We start from the raw sequence: 23599 nt of genomic DNA on the forward strand, positions 1-23599 counted from the left end.
CCCCACCTGCCCTACCTCAGGTGTTCTGGCCAGGTCCGCACCCCAGGGCTCTGGAGCAGAGCGCAGGGAACGCTGCCCGCGGAGCGGCTCTGCCGCGGCTCTGTGTCCGCCCGTGCAGGGACACGGCGGGTCTGGAGGGAAGCAGCTACACGGAGCCCAGCCTGGGCCAGGCAGAGGGCCCTGCCTGCGCCAGGGAGGGGGCAGGAGACCCAGCGGGGCTCTGGCAGCACAGGTACCCCCTGTGCGAAGGGAGGGGGGAAGCCCAGGGCTGCGCTTTGGGGGTGTTTTGGCCCATTACTGCAGCGTGACTGCCGGGGGCGTCTCTCTGGGGATGGAAGCACCTCGGTTTCTAACGCTGTTTCTCTCTCCCCCTCTGTGTTGCACGCAGAAAGCTGACCTGGCCGTTGCTCCTCTCACCATCACCCACGTTCGGGAGAAAGCGATAGACTTCTCCAAGCCCTTTATGACCCTGGGGGTCAGCATCTTGTACCGGAAGCCCAACGGGACCAACCCCAGCGTGTTCTCCTTCCTCAACCCCCTGTCTCCCGACATCTGGATGTACATCCTCCTCGCCTACCTGGGGGTCAGCTGCGTGCTGTTTGTCATAGCCAGGTAAGGGGACGCCGGTGCCACCCCGCCACATCTGCTGCCGTGCGACAAGACACCCTCCTCGCGCTCACATCCCTTCTGCTGCCCGGTGTGTCGCGGGGACCCAAGCACCCAGTGGGAGCCACGGCATTAAACCCCTGGCATTAAGGAAATTGCTTTTGGTCCATTACCCAAAGGCAGGCGGGTCTCCCGGCGTGGGGTCGCTCCCCTGCCCTGTTCTCTTTCGGACCTGTATCTCCGCGTGGCTGCAGAGGGGATGCAAACCCCAGGGTGAAAATCAAACATGGGCTCTCCGCAGGGGAAACGTGCTTCCTTCCCCACTAGCTAGAGCCTGTGTTACATCCTTCGTACCGCTTTACCGTACTAAATGTGCTTGTGTGTGTTTGCTTTATTAACATAAACCTGTAAGCCTCTTCTGCCATATCAGGGCAGGCAGTTCCACAGATTTAGCAGACTTCCAGTACAAAAGAATTTTTAAATGCACCTTCTTTTATGATTTTAGAAATGTTGTTGCCTTTCCATTTCATTAGCACCTCCCTGGTATAATGAAGGGTGATTTTCCTGCTCTGTATTGTTCACCATTCATGCTCCTGTCAGGTCACTTCTTGCCCACCCCCTCCAGGAAAAGCCCAGCCTCTCCGCCGTGTCCTGGACACAAAGCTCCGTGTCCTGCACCATTTCCAGCTCCTGTCCCTGAACCCTCCACCAGCAGAGCTCTCACAAACCCTTCCCTATATCAAAAGAATGGAAAAGCTGTTGCTACGGATCAGACAATGTGTCTGTTTACAAAATTAATATGCATCTAATTAGCATGTTTTAAACCTCTATATTTAAAATCGGTGGAATTTGCATACATTTGCATGTGTTATTACTTTCACAGAGTCTTTGATGAGACGCAGAGTCCAGGGCTGCTCTCAATATGTGATTCCACCTTTTCAAACCAAAACAAAGCCCTTGAATCCCTCCTGCCAGGCAGCCACCCTCCCTGGCCACGCACAGCCCTCACTGAATGTTTAAATATTTTGCATGAACGCCGTGCCCGGGGAAGTTTCCAAAGCACAGTCTGCAGTTAGACACTTGTTTCTCATTCCCTCCAGTTCAAGTTATGCCAGTGGTGCCTTCAGAAAGCCCCCTGCTGACCCCACACCTCGGACTGGGGCTTCCCCCAAGGGTGGCTCTGCTGTACTTTCCTCAGAGCATCCTTCAGAAACCAGCTTCTGTCTAATCCACTGCCGTGAATCAGATAGTCAAAGTAAAGATTAAATACGAAACTGCGGCAACCAGAATCCATTAACCCTCCTATTACAACAAATCTGCAATTTTTTGCATCCCTCAGGTCCATGGAGGCATTTAGAGATGATTTCCCGAGTTTACTGTGTAATATCCTAATTACACATAACAGCAGTTGTCAAAGTAAACTCAGCTTAGCAGACAGCATTAGCGCTCCAAACCATCTGGGATGGCGAAGCAGCTACATCCCCCCAGCCTCCCTCTGCAGAGGTGCAGAGCCGGAGAGGTTGCGCCTCTCTCTCAGAGGACACGGAAGGCCCCTCCACGTTCAAGACTGCGATGGCAGCGGCTCTCCCCGGCCCTTGCAGCCCCGCGCTGTCAGAGGGCCGCACGCCAGGGCTGCGGGCACTGCCCAAGACCCCTCAGGAGCTGCCCGGGCACGGACAGCCCCACGCCACATCTGCCCCCTGCTCCTGCAGCACCACCACCGGCTCACAGAGCCCAGCGGCAGCTCAGCGCAGCACGAACACACCGCAGGGGTAGCACTTGTTACCACCGTGCTGGTGTGGAAGAGGATGAGAGCCACGTTGCCATTAACACATCGCTCCCCCTTCCTGCCCGTTCTGCCCTGCCGAGCCCCAGCCCGAGGCAGGCACCGGCTGAGGCTGCACAAAATGTGGGACAGTTCAGCAAAACGCTGCTGCCGGCTTTGTCCTGCCCCAGCCGAAGCCCCTGGGCCGGTGTCGGGGACTGCAGTGGGGCAGGATGAGGCCCTCAGCAGGTTTGCTTTGGGTCACAGAGAGAACCACCAGACACTCTCAGCAGGAAAAGATACTCATCTGGGAAAATGAACCCAAGGTAATCACAAAAAGGAAAAATATTGTGATGACTGATCGAATGCCTTCACTTTATGTCTCTGTTAGCCATGCAGAACACGGCTGGATGGGCTCTGCCGCCATAACGTCTTTGGCTTTAATGCCGTAAAGTATTAGACTGCTTGTGCGGCTTGGAATGACAATTCAAATACAATTTTATGTTTATGAGCTTATTTTTCCCAACTCCCATGATGGCCAAACCCAGCCCAAAACATCCAGATCCCACTTCCAAAGCATGTTAAATGGCCAAATTGTTTCTGCACATGAAATTCATTGCAGTAAATACTGAGAAGGGTTGAAAGAAATGCCAGGACAGGCCCCGATGTGAAAACCCCTCAGACACCACTTGGTAACCACAGGAAAACCCAGATGCTTGCCCAGAGAGCCGAGCACCCAGGCCCCCAGCCAGGTACCAGCCCGCTAACTCCCCCAGCCTGCCCGGCACTGCCCGGAGCGGGGGGGTCAGGGCTAACCCCGGCCCCTGCGTGTGCCCAGACTCAGGGCACCCACGCTCAGGGACCCAGGGGCTGATCCGAGACCGCCCTGGGGAGCGCCCCGGCACGACCGGCAGCTGGCCTTGAGGGACGAAAATCTGAAGAACTGTGGTTTAGTCTCTGCTTTTGTTCTGGAATGACCTGAAACGAGCCTTATAATCTCTGTACATCATAACAGTTATGACGTAATACAACAGGTTTTCCCTACCAGGCTGTTTTTTGGCTGAAATTGAATCTTTAAAATATTGCAATTTGTTTCTTTCTCACATTTAGCTCCTGACATTTCTTCTGTCTTCTTTTTCTTTCAAAGGACACCAAGTATTTGGTGTAATTAAGGTTCTGCAGGAATGATCTTTTAACATACAGAGATGGAAAGCAAGGGATTACTGTAATAGAAACAATATCTTCTTTTGACCCGAGCAAGGCCTCTAAAATTCCATTCTCAGGAGAAAGCCACAGTCAAAATAGCAAAGTCTTAATTCAGAGACATGAGTCTCCTGAACTAGGCACCAGAGTCCTCTGCTGATGCTATAATCATAGGTCAATGCCACTTAAAACCAACTTAGGGACTATTTAGAGGCAGGCAAAGGATGTATTTGATCCATCTCCCCTTTTAATCAGCCTTTCTTAGTTATTAATGGAGCCTCTGCTCCTAACCACCCCAGCCCCCACAGAGCCATAAACACTAGCAGTTTATAAGGCTTCGTGGGGATAATTTGTCTGGTGACTCTGGTGCGAGGTTGGACGTGGGCTGTGCAGCTGGCTGACGTCAACTGCCACCTGGCCTCAGACTCGCACGGCCCTCACACCACAGCTCACCACCTCTGGGTGCACGGCGGGGCGGGGGGGTGACATTCGTCTTAATTGCAATGAGGACTGGGTCATCCATAAGAAATTTCTCTGGAGACGCAATTTAGACGCAAAAGTATTTTGTGTTAGATCTTTAACACTTCTTTGAAATGCTCCCGTTTCCCTGTCGAAAAGGCCAAGAAGAGACAAGAAAATAATCATAGTTTCTGATGAAATATTTCTCAGACCCCACTCTGCACCTGAGGAAGAGGGAAGCCAGCCCACAGTGAATCCTGAGCAGCCCCCATTTATTATGGCTCCAGCTTGGGGTCAACGAGCTCCGCTCACTCCTGCCCTTCATAACGCCTCTGTTCCCACTAATGGTCCCACTCGCTTTTCAAGCACTGAAGACTCTGTCATTGCTTTGCGGTTTTCTGAATATTTCTGTGTAATTTGAGCAGCACCAGTACGTTTTCGCTCAGAGACCTTGAAGTTCTTCTGCGTGTCATCTTGTCAGGCTCATCTGATCTTACCAATTCCCTTTCTGTTTCATATTCTTTCACTGGCAGCCCAAGAAAGTTTTCATCTAATTCTCGAACTTGAGCTTTATTCAACAGAAAGGTCTTGGGCGCCATCCTTTATCCACCTCTGGCATAAATTTACAGCAAGTTTCAAGGAATAGGCAGCATGTAAAGCCAGGTCTGAATTCACCCCGTTCTTGTTTTCCTTTCTGATTTCCTCTTATCTGAAAAAGCAGAGGGAGGTGGGCAGTGAGAACGGCCCAGGCGTTACCTGGAGGAACGAGCAGGACTGTCAGGGTGCAGCCTGAGCGAGGCCTCTGGTCCCACACTCTGCAAACCCAGAGCGGGCAGAAAGGCGAGATGAAATGAGGGGAAAGCAGAGGTCGTTGAACTGCATCTTGCATGTGGAAACTAGAAGCAAAAAGTGGGACAGACATACCCAGGGTGAACCTTTCGAAAACCACAGGCAGTCCTGTGCGCTGCGCCCAGTCCGTCCCCCGCGATGGGGGGTCCCCACAGACCCCCTGCGCTGAGCCCTGCTCGGCCGCGGGCCTGGGACCGTCCCCCGCGCCGGGGGGGCACAGTCTGGGGGAGGTGTTTGCTGGGGGGAGGTTTTGGTGCCCAGAGAGAGCTGTGGCTCTTCTCTCCAAACACACCCAACCGTCTGACCGAAGGCACCCGTGAAATTAAGCCCCAGGAGATCTCCTTGGGCAGAGCAGAGGGAAGTATCTCCCAATACAAACTGTGCGCGGGGCTTTGAGAAAGGGCTGCTGTGAAGCTACAGGGATTTCAGAAGGAAACAGAGATGATAATTAATGTCTGGCTCAAAAGCAATTATACCAATTATGTTTTTAATTTAATCTCTGCAAAATTTGGGACTCTTAGAAAATGTAAATAAACAGCTCTAAAAATTTTAATGTCTCTCCTGTTGAGCATCCTCCCCGGATCCTGGCTAAAAGAGCTACAATTCACGGCGGCACTTGCCTTCCAATCCTAGGCAGGATTTGCAGATCACAGCAAATTCCCTGGGTTTTGCCCAAGAACTACAGGGCTGCCCATGGAAATCCACCCCCCCAGGGGCCAAGCGTTCTGCCACCACCCGCACCGGGGCCGAGCCCTGCAGCAGTCCCCATGAACCCACACCAGTTCCCACTGTTGCGCTGGTGCCCTGACTGTGCAGGATTCCAGCCTGTCAGGACGGTGGGAAGTTCTGCTCCCGCTTCGCTGAATCCTGCCCCCATTCCCATGGGCACTAGTGGGACAGTCCCCTGAAATACCGCAGTTTGTCCCAACTACCGCTGCAGAATCACTGTGGCACCTCTCCTCAGTCACTCTAGAAATGCCATTTTTCCCCACGTTTTGGAAGTGTTGCGTATCAGAGGCCGTGTGTGTGCACCACATCCCATCCCATGGTCGTGTGCTCGTTGCTGTTGTGTGCCGTAGTGCTGCAGAGATGATCCGGAGTGACCGAAGGCTCTGGGGAAGCAACCTGAGACACCTCAGGAGGACTCGGCTTCCCAGGTTTCCTCGCTGTCTGCAATGCAGGACACGGGGCTTACAGCCGTGCTGGTCACTTCTGAAAATCTTGGCTGAATTTGTCTTTGTCTTTAATAAGCCTCATAACCGAAGGGGTCGGCAGGCCCCGTACCACAGCATGAGATGTATTAAGGCTCTTTTTTTCCTGTTCCTTTAGGATCTTGTCATGCCACATCCCGATTAACGAGCTCTCGCTTTCCATGTGCCGCCGCAGGTTCAGCCCATACGAGTGGTACGATGCTCATCCCTGCAACCCGGGATCTGACATCGTGGAGAATAACTTCACCCTCTTGAACAGCTTCTGGTTTGGGATGGGAGCGCTGATGCAGCAAGGTACGGCGGCACCTCCCTGCTCACACCCCCGCCTGCTGCTTCTCCAGAACAGGCCTTTAGTCACGGCTTTTACATTTGAAACGTACTTTGTAACAGGAACGAGATAAAATATCTGAAGGGGCACAGAGGTGTTCAGCAGCACCGGCTCCCGGCTGGACGGCGGAGAGGTGTGGGAGAGGGGAGGCAGCTCTCCCCCAGCACCTCCTGGGACCCGCTCGGTGCCCGCTGCTCCCGGCAGAGATGTGCCCCGGGAGCCGTGGGCACGGCCAGTGGCCCCTGGCTGGGGTGGGCAGTGAGGGGCTAGTGAGAAACCACCTCCTCGGGGGGAACCGGCTGTGCTTGGCAGTCCTGGCCGCTGCATTTGTTACCGTCCGCTCCCTCTGACCTTCACCTCCAGCCGGACCCCGCTGAGCCGCGCCAGCCCGCCCGCCCAGGGGCATGGGGAGATGGAGGGGGACGGTTCTCCAGGGCCAAGCCCTGTCCGGGCACCTCAGGGAAAGGTTCAGGGTTTTCATGCCAAGATCCATCCAATTTCTTCTGTGTCAGAGCAGGCCAGAGCTTTTCAGTCTGCTCTTTCTGGGCACCTGCCTCTGTACTTTCCACCTGCCTCGGGCCCAAGCCCCGTCCCACCAGCTCGCCCCACGCTGCAGCTGGCTGCCGGCACACACGTGCTGCTGCATAACAATAATTACTATTAATGAAGCGTGCGCGCTGGCAGGTGTCAGAAGGAGCAGCTCCGACTCTGCCATCTGGAAGCACGCGGCTAGACAATGCGCTGGCACGTGTCCTGCGGCTGGCGTGCACCGAGGAGCACCCACCACCGTGCCCCGAAGAGGAGCACTGCACTGCCTTGGTCTCCCTCGGCTGTTTGATTCACCAAATGCAGCAGCATCCCACAGATTCTCTAAATTCTTACTTCTGTGAATTCAAGCAATTTGTTTAATTTCAGGATCTCTGTCCTGGCTTGCTCTGTTTCAAATCAACTTTTACAGAAGACAAGGCATCTCGCCCTCCGGTCTGTCTCCATTTTCATCCTCATCTGGTCGTTCTGCACATTGTGAAATGGCCTGAAACTCCCGCTAGCAGAGGGCGAAGGCTGCTGGGGCAGAGGATGGCGGGAGCTCCCCCAGGCAGCTCTGCCTGGCAGCCGCTCCGTGCGAGACTGAACGTTTGCAGTGTTACTGGTGTAAAATACCACAGTGACAGAGACCTTAGAAATGGGATGGGGATGGGATTACATTCGTATGTGTGGATGGAATAGAGCAAATGGAATATATATAGACAGAGTGAATAAAGTAGATCTGTTAGGCAGACAGCAGAGGGGGAGCTTGTGAGCAGCTCTGAATAAGAAACGAAATTCAGCTCTGATCTAATTGAGGAAAATCCAGGAATAGAAATAGGTGGAAAATGTCAAAGATTTGTCACACTTTAATTTACCATGTATCAGTAGTTATACTCAGAGAGCAAGAGAACCACAGCACCGGCTTGGTGGCACACACAGTGCTACGCGCCGTGCTCCTCCTGCCGCCGCCTGTGACGGGGATTCTTCCCCGCTCCCCACCTCGGCTGCCCGATGGATGGTGGCAGCTCCCAGCGAGACGGTTGAGCAGGATGAATCATCCTCTTATCAGATGCTGATAAATGAAAAGAGCTGTATTCTTTTTAACTCTATTCTGCATCTAAGAAGAAAAATATTTCAAAGCTCGACTGATGTCACACTGTCCAGTGCATCAAAGGGCAAGAGACGGAACGGGGAAGAAGCAGGACCTTGAGAGGAACCGCAGCAGCCCTCGATATCCAGGGCTCCTCTGCCTCCCGCGGCCTCGTGCTGCACTGGCAGAGGAGGACAGCCGCACTCCATGCTATGCTTTGATGCCACACTGCTTAAAATCGCTGTGCAAAGCCCAATCTTTGCTGCAAATTCCAGTTTGGAGGTATCCTCTGAACATAGCTGTTTCAAACCAAAAGCTCTTTCCTGGCTTTAAAAGGCATCCTGGGCGATTACAAAAATAGCACAGCCCATTTAGTCCTTCATGTCTGCTCAATAAAAGCCATTCCAGACCTGTTACACCTTTTGTGCTGCAGCATCTCCAGCTTCCCTATTTCTAACTGGTATTCAAAGTATTGGACCCTGATAGTTCCTTTCTCTCGCTGTTTGATTTATTTTTTTAAAAAACCTTGTGTATTTGAACACACTCCCTAGAGTGAGTCCTTTGAAAAGTAATCCATATAAAAGCAAAGCACTTTTTAAATGGCAGAACAAAACACACATAAAAGTTCATAAATAGCTTGCTATTTAAATCTCATAAAAGCAGCCTAGTTAATTACTTCAGTTTGAATGTTTCCTGTAAATTGTGCACTGTACCCAAGGTCAGCCATAAAGGGAGAGGGGGGTTCTGCAAATGCTACAAACCCCGCCCTGATTTCCCTGCATGCAAGATGTCTGGATGATTTGCCTCAAAACCAGTTGGCTTTAATTGCATAGCTGTTGCAGTTTTGACAGTGAAACCTTATCTAAATCTAGGTATGTAAATAATGTGCATATGTACATGTAATCCGGGCCCTTTCTCTCTCTTGTTTCTTCTTCCCTCCTTCTCCTTCCCCCTCTCCCACCCCAGGCTCTGAGCTGATGCCCAAGGCACTGTCTACACGGATCATTGGTGGCATATGGTGGTTCTTCACCCTAATTATCATCTCGTCCTACACGGCCAACCTTGCCGCCTTCCTGACGGTGGAGAGGATGGAATCCCCCATCGACTCGGCAGATGACTTGGCAAAGCAGACAAAAATAGAGTACGGAGCAGTGAAGGATGGAGCTACAATGACCTTCTTCAAGGTGAGACCAGGCAGAGGCTTTCTACCTTCCAGGCAGAGATGCAACGCTCTCAGGCCAATGGGAGCGAGAACAAAGAACCAGAGACAAAAAGCCTCCTAAGCCACCACTGCGGGTCCTTATAAGCAGGTTCTTTCAGTCTCACATCCTTGTCAAGACTCTGACAGTTTAGCTTACCGAGATTCACGTCATGGCCCTGTGGCTAACTGAAGTCACAATTACGAATTATATTGATTTTACAGCTTCCGAGCCTGTACCCACTATTGGCTCAGACACCCCAACACAAAGCGTGTATCAGGTACAACAGGACAGGTGCACCTTATGTTAAAGCCCTACAGAAAAATATTACATCCTCTAAAGTATCTTCCCTATTTGCACATCTGCCCACTGCAGCTCCCTCCTTGTCTCTGTGAGAACAGCTCCACAGAGCCCTCAGGGCTGACCCGGTCACCCCTCAGGGCCAGAGGAGAGAACAAATCAAACCTAAAGCTGGGCAGATGTTGCAAAGTGCCCTCCCTGACCGGGTTTTTTTACAGCTCAAATATCTTTCTTGTCCTTCAGGTATTCACATTAATGTAGTCAAATTTTATTAACCTCTGAAACCCAGCACAAGGTAACACCACCAATGTATCAGAATCAAATTACATTAATTTCTTCTCTTTAAAGCATAATTAATTTCAGAAGTTAGCCAACACTGCAGAGGAGGGTGCTAAGAGCATTCATATTTCACTATTGCCTCAAAAATAGAAACTGGAAGACTTAAAGAGCCCTTTAAAACCACAGCTGGCCTGTAAAAATACAATTTTTTTAAAAAAAAAAAAGAGAGAATAAAGGAATAGAAATGAGGGGTGATTAATCTAAGGAATGATCACCCTGGCTTAGAGAAGAATTTAAATTCAAGACGAACTCAAAAAGCAGTTGTTAGGGTCAGATCTGGCATTCCCATTGCAGGCAGTGCCGGGCTGTGGCCATGCTGCTCGGGGAGTAGCGCTCAGGGCTCGGGGAGCAGCGCTCAGGGCTCAGGGAGCAGCGCTCAGGGCTCGGGGAGTAGCGCTCAGGGCTCGGGGAGTAGCGCTCAGGGCTCGGGGAGCAGCGCTCAGAACTCAGGGAGCAGCGCTCAGAACTCAGGGAGCAGCGCTCAGAACTCAGGGAGCAGCGCTCAGGGCTCGGGGAGCAGCGCTCAGAACTCGGGGAGCAGCGCTCAGGGCTCGGGGAGCAGCGCTCAGAACTCGGGGAGCAGCGCTCAGGGCTCAGGGAGCAGCGCTCAGAACTCGGGGAGCAGCGCTCAGAACTCGGGGAGCAGCGCTCAGGGCTCGGGGAGCAGCGCTCAGGGCTCGGGGAGCAGCCCCGCAGCACTCAGCTGACACGGACACCCTGGGGGTGCTGGGGAACAGTCCTTCCCCCTAATGCAGGAGGAAATCCACGGGCCAAAGCGGGACACACACAGTCCACGCTTTAAAAAGCAGGTTGGGCCTGGAATGCTGCAATAATTTGAATAGGCACAGTGCAAAGGCAGCTAGACTAGGCCGTCAGCAGTTTAATTGCCAAGCCTCATTACAGGAAGCCAATGTGCTGAATTTTAATAACGAGGAGCAGCAGCATTCTCCTGCAACTCTTCTTGGCTATGACTTGGTTAAGGAGCCACTAGACTTTCGGAGCAGCCACGCTTACTTAGACAGGCAGCAATACGGATTGGTAAAGAATCACTGAGGATCTGGTTTGGTTTGATCTTTAGTTAACTCTGGGAAATGAAAGCGCTGCACAGCAGAGCAGGCTGCTGCCGGTTAGTTTGCTCTCTGCGGTGGAGCTGGTGCAGGCAGTTTAGTCTTTGGCATGGCCAGATGTGTCACGCTACCTTCCAAAAGCGATACAGGCCTAGAACTGCTATCAGGGAAAGGCAGGCTTTTACTGTTGTGTTTTAACTACTCTTTCCAATAAGAGTTTTATATGGGAATAAAAGGAAACTGTCTTTTTTTAAAATCATCAAGGACACAGTATATTTATTGCTTCATATCGTTATCCACCAGAATCATTCTCTGGGCTTCTAACGGGGATTTGGCAGGGTTTATTGATGCAGTGTATTTTCCTTTTTCTTTTTATTATTATTGCTGTTTGGAGATGAATTCTCCAGGCTGTCCCTTCTGACAAGTGTTTCGATTACTGGAGCGGTGAGAGAGTTCGTGTGGGATGCTGTGCTCACTTGTCCCTGTGCGCAGGGAAATACGGGAAAGCCAGAATTTCTCCCACCCCTCGGCAAGGTCTTTGTCAAACAACGGGGCAAATCCCGGCGTGGTTTTGGTCCGGCCGGGGCCCTGCCCTCCCTCCCCATGGGTGGGACCGAAGGGGCGAAGTGCACAAGGCTTCACCCCACCTTCCTCCACGCTGCTCAAGGGGGGGCTCAAGCAGAGCCAGCCCCCGGGCTGTACGCTCCGTGCCACCGCTGCTCCTGAAAACCTCCTGCAGATCTGGAGGGGAAGCCCTCTGCAGTTTGCCAAGTGGGAGAGAAGGCTGATGGCAGCGTCCGAACGAGGACCTCACCTATTCTGGGGATTAGCCACTAGGACTTAGCCCAGGCTGCTGCCTTGCTCCCTGCATGACTGTTCCCCAAAGTAGTTCCCCTCATATTAGGAACTCACTCCTCCGCTTCTCCGTGTTAAAGAAGCTGCAAACCTCACAGACGGACCCCCCCAAGCTGCGGCCTGGGCCCTGCGGCCCCGTCGGCGGTGGCCAGCGCTGTCCTTAGCTGGCCCCCACCCGGGCGGCCTGACCGGGCGGGATCCAGGGCTGCAGGAGAGCGCGATCCCAGAGCTGGGGAGCGGGGGAAGAGGAAGGCAAACACCTTGCACGCTGTTCCCTGAGGTGGTTCCCAAAGCACTAACCAGTTTTCTGCCCATGGTCAGGCCCAAGGGTTGGACTGAACCAAGCCAAACCACATCTCTGGGGCAGACCCACAGCGAGCGGTCTTGCTCCCACGAAGGTTTTTGCCTGTGCAGCTGAGCTACAGGCTGTGTAGCTGACCAGCTACAGCAAAGGGGAAGCAGAAGAGAGAGCGTTACCAGCCATTCTGGCAGATTTCGACTTAATGAAAAGGACTTTTGAGAAGCTATTTATTCCCTGGCAATGCAGATTGAGTTACAGGAATAAACACAGATCAATTAATTTAGGAACAGCATCTAGTGTTCATTATAAATCACGCCAGAAATCCTTGCTATCTTGCAAAGGATGCTGCCTGTCTGAACAAACGCCGGGTTTAATGTGCAGTTTGGAGTACAAGTGTGAGAGTGTGTGTACATATATATTCGCTTGTACAGAGATGTTAAATCCTCAAGAGTAAGTATCTTCAGTCGGTGAAAATCAATTTATTTTGTCATACAGGCTGGAATTGAAAATCTTAAGCCTGAAAGTTACTTTCTTGCCCATTTCACTGATAAAAAAGCTTGTATGTCTTGGCAAGATGCCTTGTAGTGGCTCCTCTAAACTATTCCATTAATTTATTTGGGTGACCGGTCTTGAAGCATTGGTTATTAAAGGTAGCTTCTGAGCTGTGACTCTAAAGAATAAATTTAGAGGCGTTCTCAGTGTCGTTGCAATTGCTGCATTCAGAGGGGCTGGTACTCAGCTTTTCATACCTGCATCTCATTTAGCACTAACGCAGGGTTTTATTAAGATGCAGAGGACAGCGGAGCAGAGACACGATCCCCCTGGTGTGAACCATGGCCGCGCCGATCAGCAGCATTAAACTACTGCCTTTGTTTATTAGCAATAATCTCCATCATTCCTGATGTTCCGGAGTTTCCGACTCTGGAACTTCTCTGCCAGGAAGAAGTCAGTGTCAGGCCATTTATCTTAATGCTTCGGAGCAACCAGGCAGTTCCTCTTCATCTACCCGTGGCAGCAAAGCAAAGTCATCGCTGAGGGGCCCTGGGACGCTACAGAGGATGCAGGGGCACAGGGTGGTCTCTGCCTACACCAACTCAGATTCTTTTTTTTTTTTTATGCAGCCCATAAAAGTAAATGGTGATTCCACAGAGAAGGGATTTGCACAGCACAGCAAACCAGTAACGAACCCCAGTAAGGGTTTTTTAAGGTAAACTAATTAAGCTGTAAAATTAGAGGTACAGCAAAATAAAACGTACAGACATACACACAAAAAAAAAAAAAAAAAAGTCCAGCAAAATAAACACAATTTCTATTCCTTCTTTATGGAATGTTAAATTACTCCTAAGATGTTTTTGCTTATTTGTATGCTGTGTTCTCAGGAGACGTCACCCAAATTCCCCTAAATAAGCGATCACCTTTGCAGTACGGCTGAAGTATTCTGAGAGGAGCAGGGGGAGGAAGGAACAACTTTTCTCCTAATAGGAGCAAATGTATAGTGGTTGGATTGGGTGCGAGCTGGGGCGCTGTATGCTCCGCACCACGGCTACTCCGGCAATTTTTGATTGATGACTACTCTCACAATGACTGACAATTGCTTCTAAATTGGACTTTTAACAAATAGCCCAGTCTACCAAACTGCTAGTGCTGTGCTGAGAATTACAGGTGATGAATTTTCACTTGGAAAAGGAATGTTCTTATCTCATGGTAGCCAAGTTAAAGAAACTAATAGGACATAAACCCCCAGTGAGGAGGTGGCAGGTTTCAGACTACGCAGAAAGCCCGAGGGTGCGCTGACCAGAGCCGTGTGTGGCGCCGCCCTGCCCGCCCCAGGAGCCAGCGCTGCCCCGTCTCTGGGGAGGATGAGGCCCCCGCAAGAAGCGATGTTCCGCTGCGCGGGGAACGGCCCTTCGCTGCCCACGGGCTCAGCCCTGCGCCCCCGGGTCTCCGTTTCGGCCGCAGCGTCAGGCAGGCCCTGGGCACGCTCCAGCCAGAGGGTGCTCGCCCACCACGGGTGACCCCTCGGGATGCCCCGAGCAGGGCTCCAGAGCACAGCCGGAGCTGAGAAAGCTGGGCTCCTCCCGGCGTTTCAAAACACAATTAAGTCCTTTCAGCTGGTCAGAAGCAGTGATTTAAGAAGAGAAAAGTGTTTTTTCTCTTCCAGGGAGCCCTGTCTCATGTAATTTAAGTTGCCTGAAGAGCTACAATGCCTCATGCAAGTCCTATTAGCTTCACTAAATGCAGCCTATTGATTTTTTGCCAGTTTATTTTGCTCTATGCTTTAAACTGGGAGAACACTGATGTTGTTTAAGAGCTCTGTGTCAACACCCAAGGAGCATTAAATGCAGGAAGAGAGGGAGAGGAAGAGAGAGCCAGTGAACCCAGCAGAGGCCTCTGATGTGAACTATATAAATGTTAAACAAGTCCTTATCAGCAAGCTGAGTGCGCTATTCATTTCAATTACCCATTGTAATGCACAGATATTTAATAATCCTTTTGGAGGCTACATTTCTTGCTGCTCTTTGAGGTCTGATAGATGCCACAAATCTACCTTACAGGCACCGGTCCAGATTTTCAAGTGAGGGAGATTATCTAGCCTCTTGAATGAAGTTTGCTCCAGCACACCCACTACTGAACATTCATCAAGTGGATTATAACAAGCTTAACTGAGAAGAAATGAGTCCACGGATATTTCCATCAGGAGAAGGAGCCCACAGGGTTAAAGACAGATGAACAGCCTTTGTCATCCCACTACACTAACCAGCTCCAGGCTGTTAAGCTTTTGTTTAACTTTTGTTAAACACGCTGGGAAAAAAAAAAAAAAAAAAAAAAAAGAGAGAGATGGACAGGCAAAGCATTTGAAATATAAAACATTATGAAGGACTTATTTTTCTCAGCTAATTTACCCTTATTTATAGTGTTTTTATCAGAAGACCCTATGCTGGCACATTTTGGGTGATACAGAAAAAACGAGGGGGAGATGTGATAGCAGCAGTTGGGATGGGCTGGGGCTCCATCTCCTGCTTTCTTATGGAAGGACAGAGACCTGAAACAGATAAACGACAGCTAAACCAGAAAGCACAGCTTCTGCCGCAGCGACTCCTCACGCAGCTGCAGGTGAGCAGTTACCCTTATTCAAGGCAAAGCACAAGGACTTAGCCCCTCCAACTTATCAGCCAGCTTCAGGCTCTTGCTAAGCAGTGCTGTGGAGGAGGAGGTTTTGGCTGACTAAGCTGCCTCTTACAAAATAAGGCAGTAAAATAGATCTAGGAAACACGAGAAATTAGGCAGAAAAGCAGAATGGCACATAGAGGAGCAGGCAGCAGCACAAACAGGAGCCTCAATACCCAAGTGCTTTCCCAGGCTCACTGGACGGACGGAGCTGGCTTGCCGAGAGCTGCGGTCACCCGCCCCAGCACAGGGACCAAGGAGGGGGGGACCAAGGCAAAGCTGAGGTGCCTTTCCTGGGGAGTCCTTCTAGGCTAAGGCCAGCTACGTCTTTTGTGACAACCTACACAGAGACAATTCAGAGGGTGGCCATAGACAAATGGTGTGTTTCAAGTGGTATGGAAAGACATAAAATAACCATATTTCTTCTTACCCAACACATTTTCTAGAAGGAGAAAAAAAAACATTCACATGAATAGTAAGCTAGAAAACATATTCCTCCTTTTTTACCAGAGTGCCTGCTGATAGTGGAAGAATATCCGCTTTTATTTTTAGCCGTAAGACAATTGTCTTGAATATTTCTATGCCTCTCTTTACGTGGATATGTTAAATTTGTTTAGCAGTTGCACATATCTCAAGAGGAGACATGTTTCCTTGCAATGCTTAATGAAAAAGAGTGTGCAAAAGAGAAAAACATGCCCTCTGAAATGTTCTGTCCTCTCTCGTTGTGCAGAAACATTACAGGATAAACAAAATTCTGGTTTGGAAACGAATACAACATGTAAGCAGATACGCTGACAGCCCGTCACACTAGCAGGTTCTGCAGGGCACGGGGGCAGGGTCTCGCTGCACCCCACTGAGATGAATGAACAGTCCAGCCCCACCCAGAGGGAAAGGTCTCCCGAGTGGTGCCTTTTTGTGGGCTGTGCTGGAACCTGTGTCTCTTGTTACAGCAACGTGAAGCCAAACAGGCAGTGAAAGTAGAGAGATGTTTAAGACAAGGTCAAGTTGGTAATAGTCCCATTGTGTGATCTGTTCTCAAACTGGTGTTATTACTATTTACTGAAAAGATACCAGGTTTCAGCAAACGGAAGATTAATTCTTATTTTGGCGGGGGGGTGGGGTGGGGTGGGGTATCATCCTTCCAGAAATCCAAAATTTCCACGTTTGAAAAAATGTGGGCTTTCATGAGCAGCAAACCCACAGCGCTTGTTAAAAACAACGAGGAAGGAATCCAGCGAACCCTCACGGCCGATTACGCCCTGCTGATGGAGTCAACCACCATCGAGTACATCACCCAGAGGAACTGCAACCTGACTCAGATCGGGGGGCTCATCGATTCCAAAGGCTACGGGATTGGGACTCCCATGGGTAAGTCCCAGTGGTGGGGGCTCTGTGGGTACCCCGGGGATGGGGGTGTAGTTGCCACTCTCCCTGCCCTGGATTGAGATCATCCAGTGCCAACAGCAGATTTCCAAATACCAAAGCTTCTGCTGTCTGCCTGGTGGAGAGGTCTGAACAGCCCTGCTTAATGCAGACACGGTCCCTTCTCTGGGCGAGTTTTCTCCTCCCTTCCCTCTGTGTGTAATGGTGTTCCCCCTCCCCAGGGTCACCCTACAGGGACAAGATCACCATCGCCATCCTCCAGCTCCAGGAGGAGGACAAGCTCCACGTAATGAAGGAGAAGTGGTGGCGGGGCAATGGCTGCCCTGAGGACGAGAACAAGGAGGCCAGCGCTCTGGGCATCCAAAACATCGGTGGGATTTTCATCGTTTTGGCAGCAGGCTTGGTGCTGTCCGTCTTCGTGGCCATGGTGGAGTTCATCTACAAGCTGCGCAAAACGGCGGAGCGCGAGCAGGTACTGATTTCCTCCGTTTCCCTGCACCACCATTAGCCCGGCATTGAGGATTTTGCACGGTGACCCCAGAGACAGGCAGGGAGACGGCAGAGGGACCCAGCCCTGCCCCTGCTGCCGGGAGCTCCAAGCGCCCGCAGCCCAGGGGCTGACCCGCAGCACCCCCAAAACGCTCTGTCCCGCTCCGACAGCCTCAGGGCAGGGGCAAACCACGTCCACCCTGATCAGGCTGCTGCAGGAACTGGCCTAGTAAACATTTGTAGGGCAATTTTGAGCAAGCCGACACATAAGTCATGAAAATATGGACAGAGGTCCCTGGGAAGGACCGTTCTGAGCTGTTACATCCACTCGCCACTATCCCGTGCAATCGTGTTGCATGTTCCAGGTGTAATGTCTACACGCATGAAGTCTCCAGCTCTCCTCCCCACTCCCGTTCAAAGAGCCTCAAGGAACTGGTCAGGGCCCACCAGGAAACCTCAAACTATCTTATCAGCACCACTGACACAAACAGCCCGTCCCACCCGCAGTGGCTGAGTAGTGCTCATGAAACAAGAGGACTCCTTTTACGTTTTTCCCCTCTTCCTTGCGTGTCACGGTGCAGTAAGTGAAAAGTGCATTTGCATGCACGACCAGAAATCAAAGCAAGCTGCCCACGTGACGGACTAGATAGCTGAAGGAAAACTGCCCACTAGCAAGCCCAGCAGGACTCGATAGCCCTCTGACCCCCAGCACATAAACCTACCAGACCCCCAGCAGGGATCACACAAAGCACCGGCACTCCAACAGCCGCCTGTGGCTCTGCCTCTCTGCAGGACTGAGTGTGTCAAAGGTGCAGTTCTTGCCACAGGAATGAGGGGTCAGATGCCCGCGCATCACTGAAGCCCCACTAAGCACAGCTGATGCCTTAAATGCAACCTAAACCCGGTGCTTGCCCGCTGCAGAGCCTAGTTTCAGCATCCTCCTGCTCACGGAGAGGTTAGCAGAATGTTTTGCCAGGAGTAACGGTGCTTTTTGTCCCTGCTCTCCCCAGCGCTCCTTCTGCAGCGCCATGGCCGATGAGATCCGGCTGTCGCTCACCTGCCAGCGCCGGGTCAAACACAAGCCCCAGCCTCCTGTCATGGTGAAGACGGACGCCGTGATCAACATGCACACGTTCAACGACCGACGCCTGCCGGGGAAGGACAACATGACCTGCAACACTGGCTTGACACCTGTGTTTCCCTAGGGGATGGGAACGGGGGGCGGGAGGGACAGAACTGCGGCAGACAAGGCTGGATGCACTCTTAACTAGGAAAGAAAGGATTAAAAAACGAACAAAAAAAAAAAAAAAAGGAAAAAAAAAGCCTGGTTTGGTTCATTTCAAGAACAAGGCCTTTGCAACACAACTGCATCGATCACTGGCACAGAAGAACTTCAAAGCACGGACTGTAACATCGGTCTTGGGGCTTTTCTGTTTCGTTTTTGTTATTTTTTTGTTCCTTTTTTTTTTAATGCTTAGATCCTACAGGCCCCATGGAGTCCAAACACACTACCATCCAGGAGTCTGATGTTTACATACTGAAAACACACGGAGGCGAAAGAGAATTGAGCCAAACTGACCCTCGGCGGGTAAGGAGGAGCCCCCGAGCAAGGCTTCTTTAGCATGGCAATAAAAAAAACACTCTGTCAGGTGCAGCATGAGCAGCCATCTGTGCGAGCATCTATTCCACACTGACATACACAGCACACGGAGGACACGTTGTCCAGGAAAGGGAAAGGCATGTGTGAAGCACCGTGACGGTCAAGGCTGTGCCGTCTCTCGAAGCAGCTCGCGGTGGCCCTTTACCTCACGGCCGTGACGGCCGTGGCCACCCGCAGCCGGAGCTCCCCGGGCGGGCTCTGGGAGAAGGCGACACACGTTCATCGGTAGATCCAAGCCAGCTGCCCGCAAAGGGGCGAGTGAGCCCGAAGGGAGCCGAGCTCCTGGCCAGGGACGGGACAGCATGGTGTGCACGGGAGCTGCTGCCATCTCCGAGTGACAGCACCCACACGCCCTGTGCCACGCGCCAGCCCACACCCAGGGTGACACCGTGATCTCCGGGTATTCACTGCCTTCACCCTCTCCGCAAAGCTCGGTCCCTCCTGCAAAGAAGCGCGGAAAGCGGCCGAGCCCACGGGCAAGGGCAGCGGCCGGAGCAGAGCTGTCCCCAAGAGCTCAGTGGTACCAATTTCCATGAAATCCAGCAGCGCTGAACTGCAGCTCTGCCGCGTCTGCACTCGGAGCAGGAGGGGACTCTACGGCTGGTTTAGGACTAAACGCTCTCCACTGCATCAGAGACCTGAAAGACGAAGTCTCAGCCTGCGGGGCCAGGGCTGGCCTGGGATAAGCAGCACTGTGTGGGCCAAACCTGACACCCCTCTTGCTCTGCCCGGGGAACCGCAGCCCCTCAGGCAGCATCTCCACGTGATTTAAGCAAACACACACTGAAATGTTTTTAAGAAATCTTCCATGAACTGTGTTCTTCTTTTCAGGTTGCTTAACCCAGAAGGCTGGTCCTGCAGATGAATTTAGTCACAATTACCAAAGACCCCTCTGCTGACCGAAAGCAACGCTCGAGTAACGTCCCTGAGCTCCATCCCTCCCTCCACGGGAACCGCCCGGGTGGCCAGTGGGACACTCTGCGGCTTAATTTGCAAAACGAAACGAACAGAAATGGCTCTGCCCATTGTCACCCAGAACATCAGAGTACTGCAAAGGTGCTTACAAGCTCTGATTTAAACACTGACGTTGAGGAAAAGAGCAACCTCCCGCCCTCGCAGACGTACGGGGGACAGTGACCTGCCGTAGACCGCGCCGCTGCTGGCACCCCTCCGGCACCCCCCCCGGTTTGGGGGGCAGGCAGGGCAGCGGCGAGGGAGCAGCCGGGGCCTGAGCTCTGCAGCCCGAAGCTTTGCCCTCTGTGCCCTGAGCGTAGCGAGGTGCCACGGCCACCGCAGGAACCAGCAGCTGAACTGACCCAGTTTGCCCTCCCCTACCTGCAAGGCCTTTCTGGAAAGTTTATCCTCGCCCAAAGGAACAAACCTGTTTGTAACTGATTTCAGATTATTTTTCCCCACCTGTCTCTTTCTGAGGCTCAGTCAGGAAGGTTATCTTTGGAGCTGATCACAATTAGCAAATTAGCTCAAGGGGAGATAGCTGTTCCCCTCCCGCCCCATCACAGAACATAATTTGTCCTTATTTTGTTTTTTTCCGTGATGTAAAGAAGCAACATAGTGACCTGACACAAAAAAAAAAAAAAGTAATTTGTCATATTTTGACTCAAAGATATGCAAAGAATTTAGATTAATTTCAACTTTTTCATAGAAAACATGAAAAATTAGGGGTAAAAGTTGCCAACTCAATGAGCACCATATTCTTAATAGTTTGCTGACCAAATACCTACAGCAGAGGACAGACTGGAAGTATGGGTCTGCTTCCCAAAGCTAATGACATTCTGTATTCCTTTCAAATCCTTAGGCTCGCCAGAGTAAAAGATCTTGTTTTCTTTGCAAATTTCTAAACTCTTAGAGATTCTTACAATTAAAGCAGATAAAAACAAAGCCTGAAACTGGCTTTAAATGTCCAGAGAGTAAAATACCACAGAAAATAGCATCCATTTTGCTTGTTGGCAGATTTTTTTTTTTTTAATAAACCCCATTTATTCATCTTTGACAGCAAGTTTGATTTGATTTTACTCACCAATATCCCAGAGTAACAGGTGAGCATCTGGAATTACTGGTGCTATCTGCCAACAAGCCCAAACCCTGGAGATTCACCCCTCCCCTTCCCTCTCTGCACTGACCATACATCAGCCATGAAATGGCGGCTAACTTCATGCATCTACGTTACGGTTTTGTTTAAATCCTGACCATTAAAAGGTTTGACATTTAACACCAAGGCAATGTTCTGCACTGCTCAAAGCGACGACGGAGCAGGGGGAGCTGCCGCGAGCGCAGGGTTAGTCCAGCCTGTCCCACAGCGCGTGGCAGAGACCAGAGTCTCTCCTGCTGCTTCCATTTACCCCGTGAGCTCCTTGCCTTCGCCCCGGGGAGTGCGGGAGCCCCTAAACCTTGAGGTGTTTTATCCCAGAGGAGCAGCAACGAGCCTGAGGCTGAGCAGCGATGTGCTGGGCGACTTCAGAAGGGACAGACCTGGTGACAAAGCCTCAGAGCCTTCAGCGACCTGTTTGTGACTACTGACAACTCATGTCTTAGAAATCATCTGACTTCCAACTTTGTTTAAATCAGTTCCTTTCCTCACTTGGTGGGCAGAGGGACTGAAAAAGTGAGGAGGAAATACAGAAAAAACAGGTTTGGGATATTAAACTGTATCTAAACTGTCGTCACCTCAGTTCACTGTCCCTTTATCACTCGCTTTTCCTCCCAGCTCTCCTGTGAGACAGAGCAGGGGCACAGCGGGCAGCTCTGTTTGGGGTTGCTTTTCTGTTTGGAGTTAACCAACGGTGCGTGTTGGGTCCGATGTCGAGAGGACAGATCCACAAAGAGACGGAATATGCAAAGAGGAACCAACTCCCGCACTGGGCAGCCCCTGCTCCCCCCCGGCGGGAGCAGGATTCTGGGAAGGTCGCCACAACGGGACCCCGCAGAGCCAGAGAGCTCTCGCCCAGCGCGCGCTAACCCGAGCCACATGCGGCCAAACCGCGGGGAGACCCCGAGCCCCAACACCCGGGCAGCGCTCCTGGGCAGCGGCTCCACGAGCCCTCTGCTGACTGTACCTTACTTTGACATGTTTCTCAAAAAAAGACAAAAAAAAAAAAAAAAAAAAGAAGAAAAAAAAAAAACAGAAAAGAGTGGAAAAAAAGGAAAAAAATGGTCTCCGTGACATTCAGGGGATTTTCCTTTGTGGACATGCAGAATTTCTATGAATATAGTTTTTTGTAAACATTTTGTAACAATTTTGGTTTCATAGTAACTGTGTTACTTGCTGATCATTCTAGGCTGATGTAAATAAAATTTAAAAAAACAAAAAAAGAAAAAATTCTGATTATTTTCCTTTTTAAGACACTGTGATATATCAAAGTGCACAGTTTGCTGTATGAAGTAATATGGTTTTAAATTTTAAATAAAAAATAATTTCTAGAAAACAATGAAGTTTATGCCTGTTTATACTGAACAAGTCCCTTCTTCCTTGTTGAAATTTTATACCCAAACCCAAGCTGTTTAATGACATCCCCTGCCTCTCCCGATAATCAGCCGTAAAAAGTCAGTGATAAAAAAAACCAATTCACAGCTAAACCCAAACATCTGAGAAGAGCTGCGGGTGCTGCTCGCCAGAGGGGATTTGTGCACGTTTAGGAGTTGGTGATGATGGGCTTGACCGCGCCCCACGGAGAGGAAGGAAAGATCCCCATTTGCTTCACCGTCGGGCAGAGGGGGTAAGACAGACGACGGGGCTCAGACAGCACAACTCTCCCTGTCCTACACCTACAGAAAGTCTGGGATCAGACAATTCAGTGCCGGGCCTCCACGAAGAGCCACCTGCAGCAGGCGTGGGTCACCCGGAGGCTGCGTGAGCTTTTCATTACGGAAAGGTGCCTGAGCCCGAGCCCCTCCGACGAGCCCGCAGGTCCCCAGCGGGCTTCCAAAGTTCATAAAAGCTCTGTTTACCTGCTTTCCCTTTCGGTGTAAGGCAAAAATCTTATTAGCCTGATAAAAGCTGAGAGCACCATAAAGGCCAATGTTTATTAGTTTGAAATCTTTATGACTCTGCTTTATTATATTGAGGCAGGGAGAAAATGTCTGAGGTTTTGGGGATGGGAACAATGAGAGCGATCGGTTCTGTGCCATTCCAGGCCACCACAGAGCAGACTGGAGAAGCGGCGGCACAGCCCTGGGGACAGTGGGAGCCTCGCTCCCCAGAGCCCCCTCTCCTTCCCTGCGAGAGACGGGCACTGCCCTGGAAATGCGTTGGGGCAGAAGGGTGGCATTTCAGGCGCTGTGCCGGTGCTTTTATTAAATAATCCCCAGAAGTTGCCATTTCCTGTACACTGAGATTTAAAAGTCAATTCCTTCCCATTTGAATTAATTTTAAGGGTCACCCTCATAAATCTTTCTCATCTCTATCCACTCAGGCCCCCTGGAAAACCGCAGCTTTGACTGCCAAGGAGGGACTTTCAGAGCAGAGCTGACTCTCACTTTTATATTCTGAACCCTGATCAATATGCAGAGAACATGTCAAAAAGAAGAAGGGGAAAAAAAAAAAGGTAAAAGCAACCGATGCCTTTACAAAGCTTCTTCTACGTTGCTTATGTGAGACCTGCTTCTGGGGATGAAATCTCTTCCCACGTGCCAGGGGTTGCAGCAAGGGAAGGGCTGCTCTCGTCTGCCGAGGGGAACACGGGGCAGGACAGGGCGGCGTGGGCTGACCCTGCGCGGCAAACCTCCGCCTGCGCTAGGGATAGGAGGAATTGTCAACATAAATCGTTATCACCAATAACGCG

The 23599-nt window shown here is 51.1% G+C and overlaps 1 protein-coding gene across 1 annotated transcript in view; it reads left to right on the forward strand.

Moving 5' to 3' along the window:
• Positions 1-21861, forward strand: part of GRIK3 (glutamate ionotropic receptor kainate type subunit 3) — a 118356-nt gene extending 96495 nt beyond the window's left edge. The window contains exons 11-16 of the mRNA XM_074926400.1: positions 389-612; positions 6269-6387; positions 9006-9223; positions 16414-16636; positions 16873-17123; positions 18151-21861. Coding sequence (XP_074782501.1) covers positions 389-612; positions 6269-6387; positions 9006-9223; positions 16414-16636; positions 16873-17123; positions 18151-18345 — 1230 coding nt within the window. The 3' untranslated portion in view covers positions 18346-21861. The remainder of the gene's footprint in view (positions 1-388; positions 613-6268; positions 6388-9005; positions 9224-16413; positions 16637-16872; positions 17124-18150) is intronic.
• The last annotated feature ends 1738 nt before the right edge of the window (positions 21862-23599 follow it).

Source organism: Athene noctua, chromosome 24, assembly GCF_965140245.1.
Source record: "Athene noctua chromosome 24, bAthNoc1.hap1.1, whole genome shotgun sequence".
NCBI classification, from domain to species: Eukaryota; Metazoa; Chordata; class Aves; order Strigiformes; family Strigidae; genus Athene; species Athene noctua.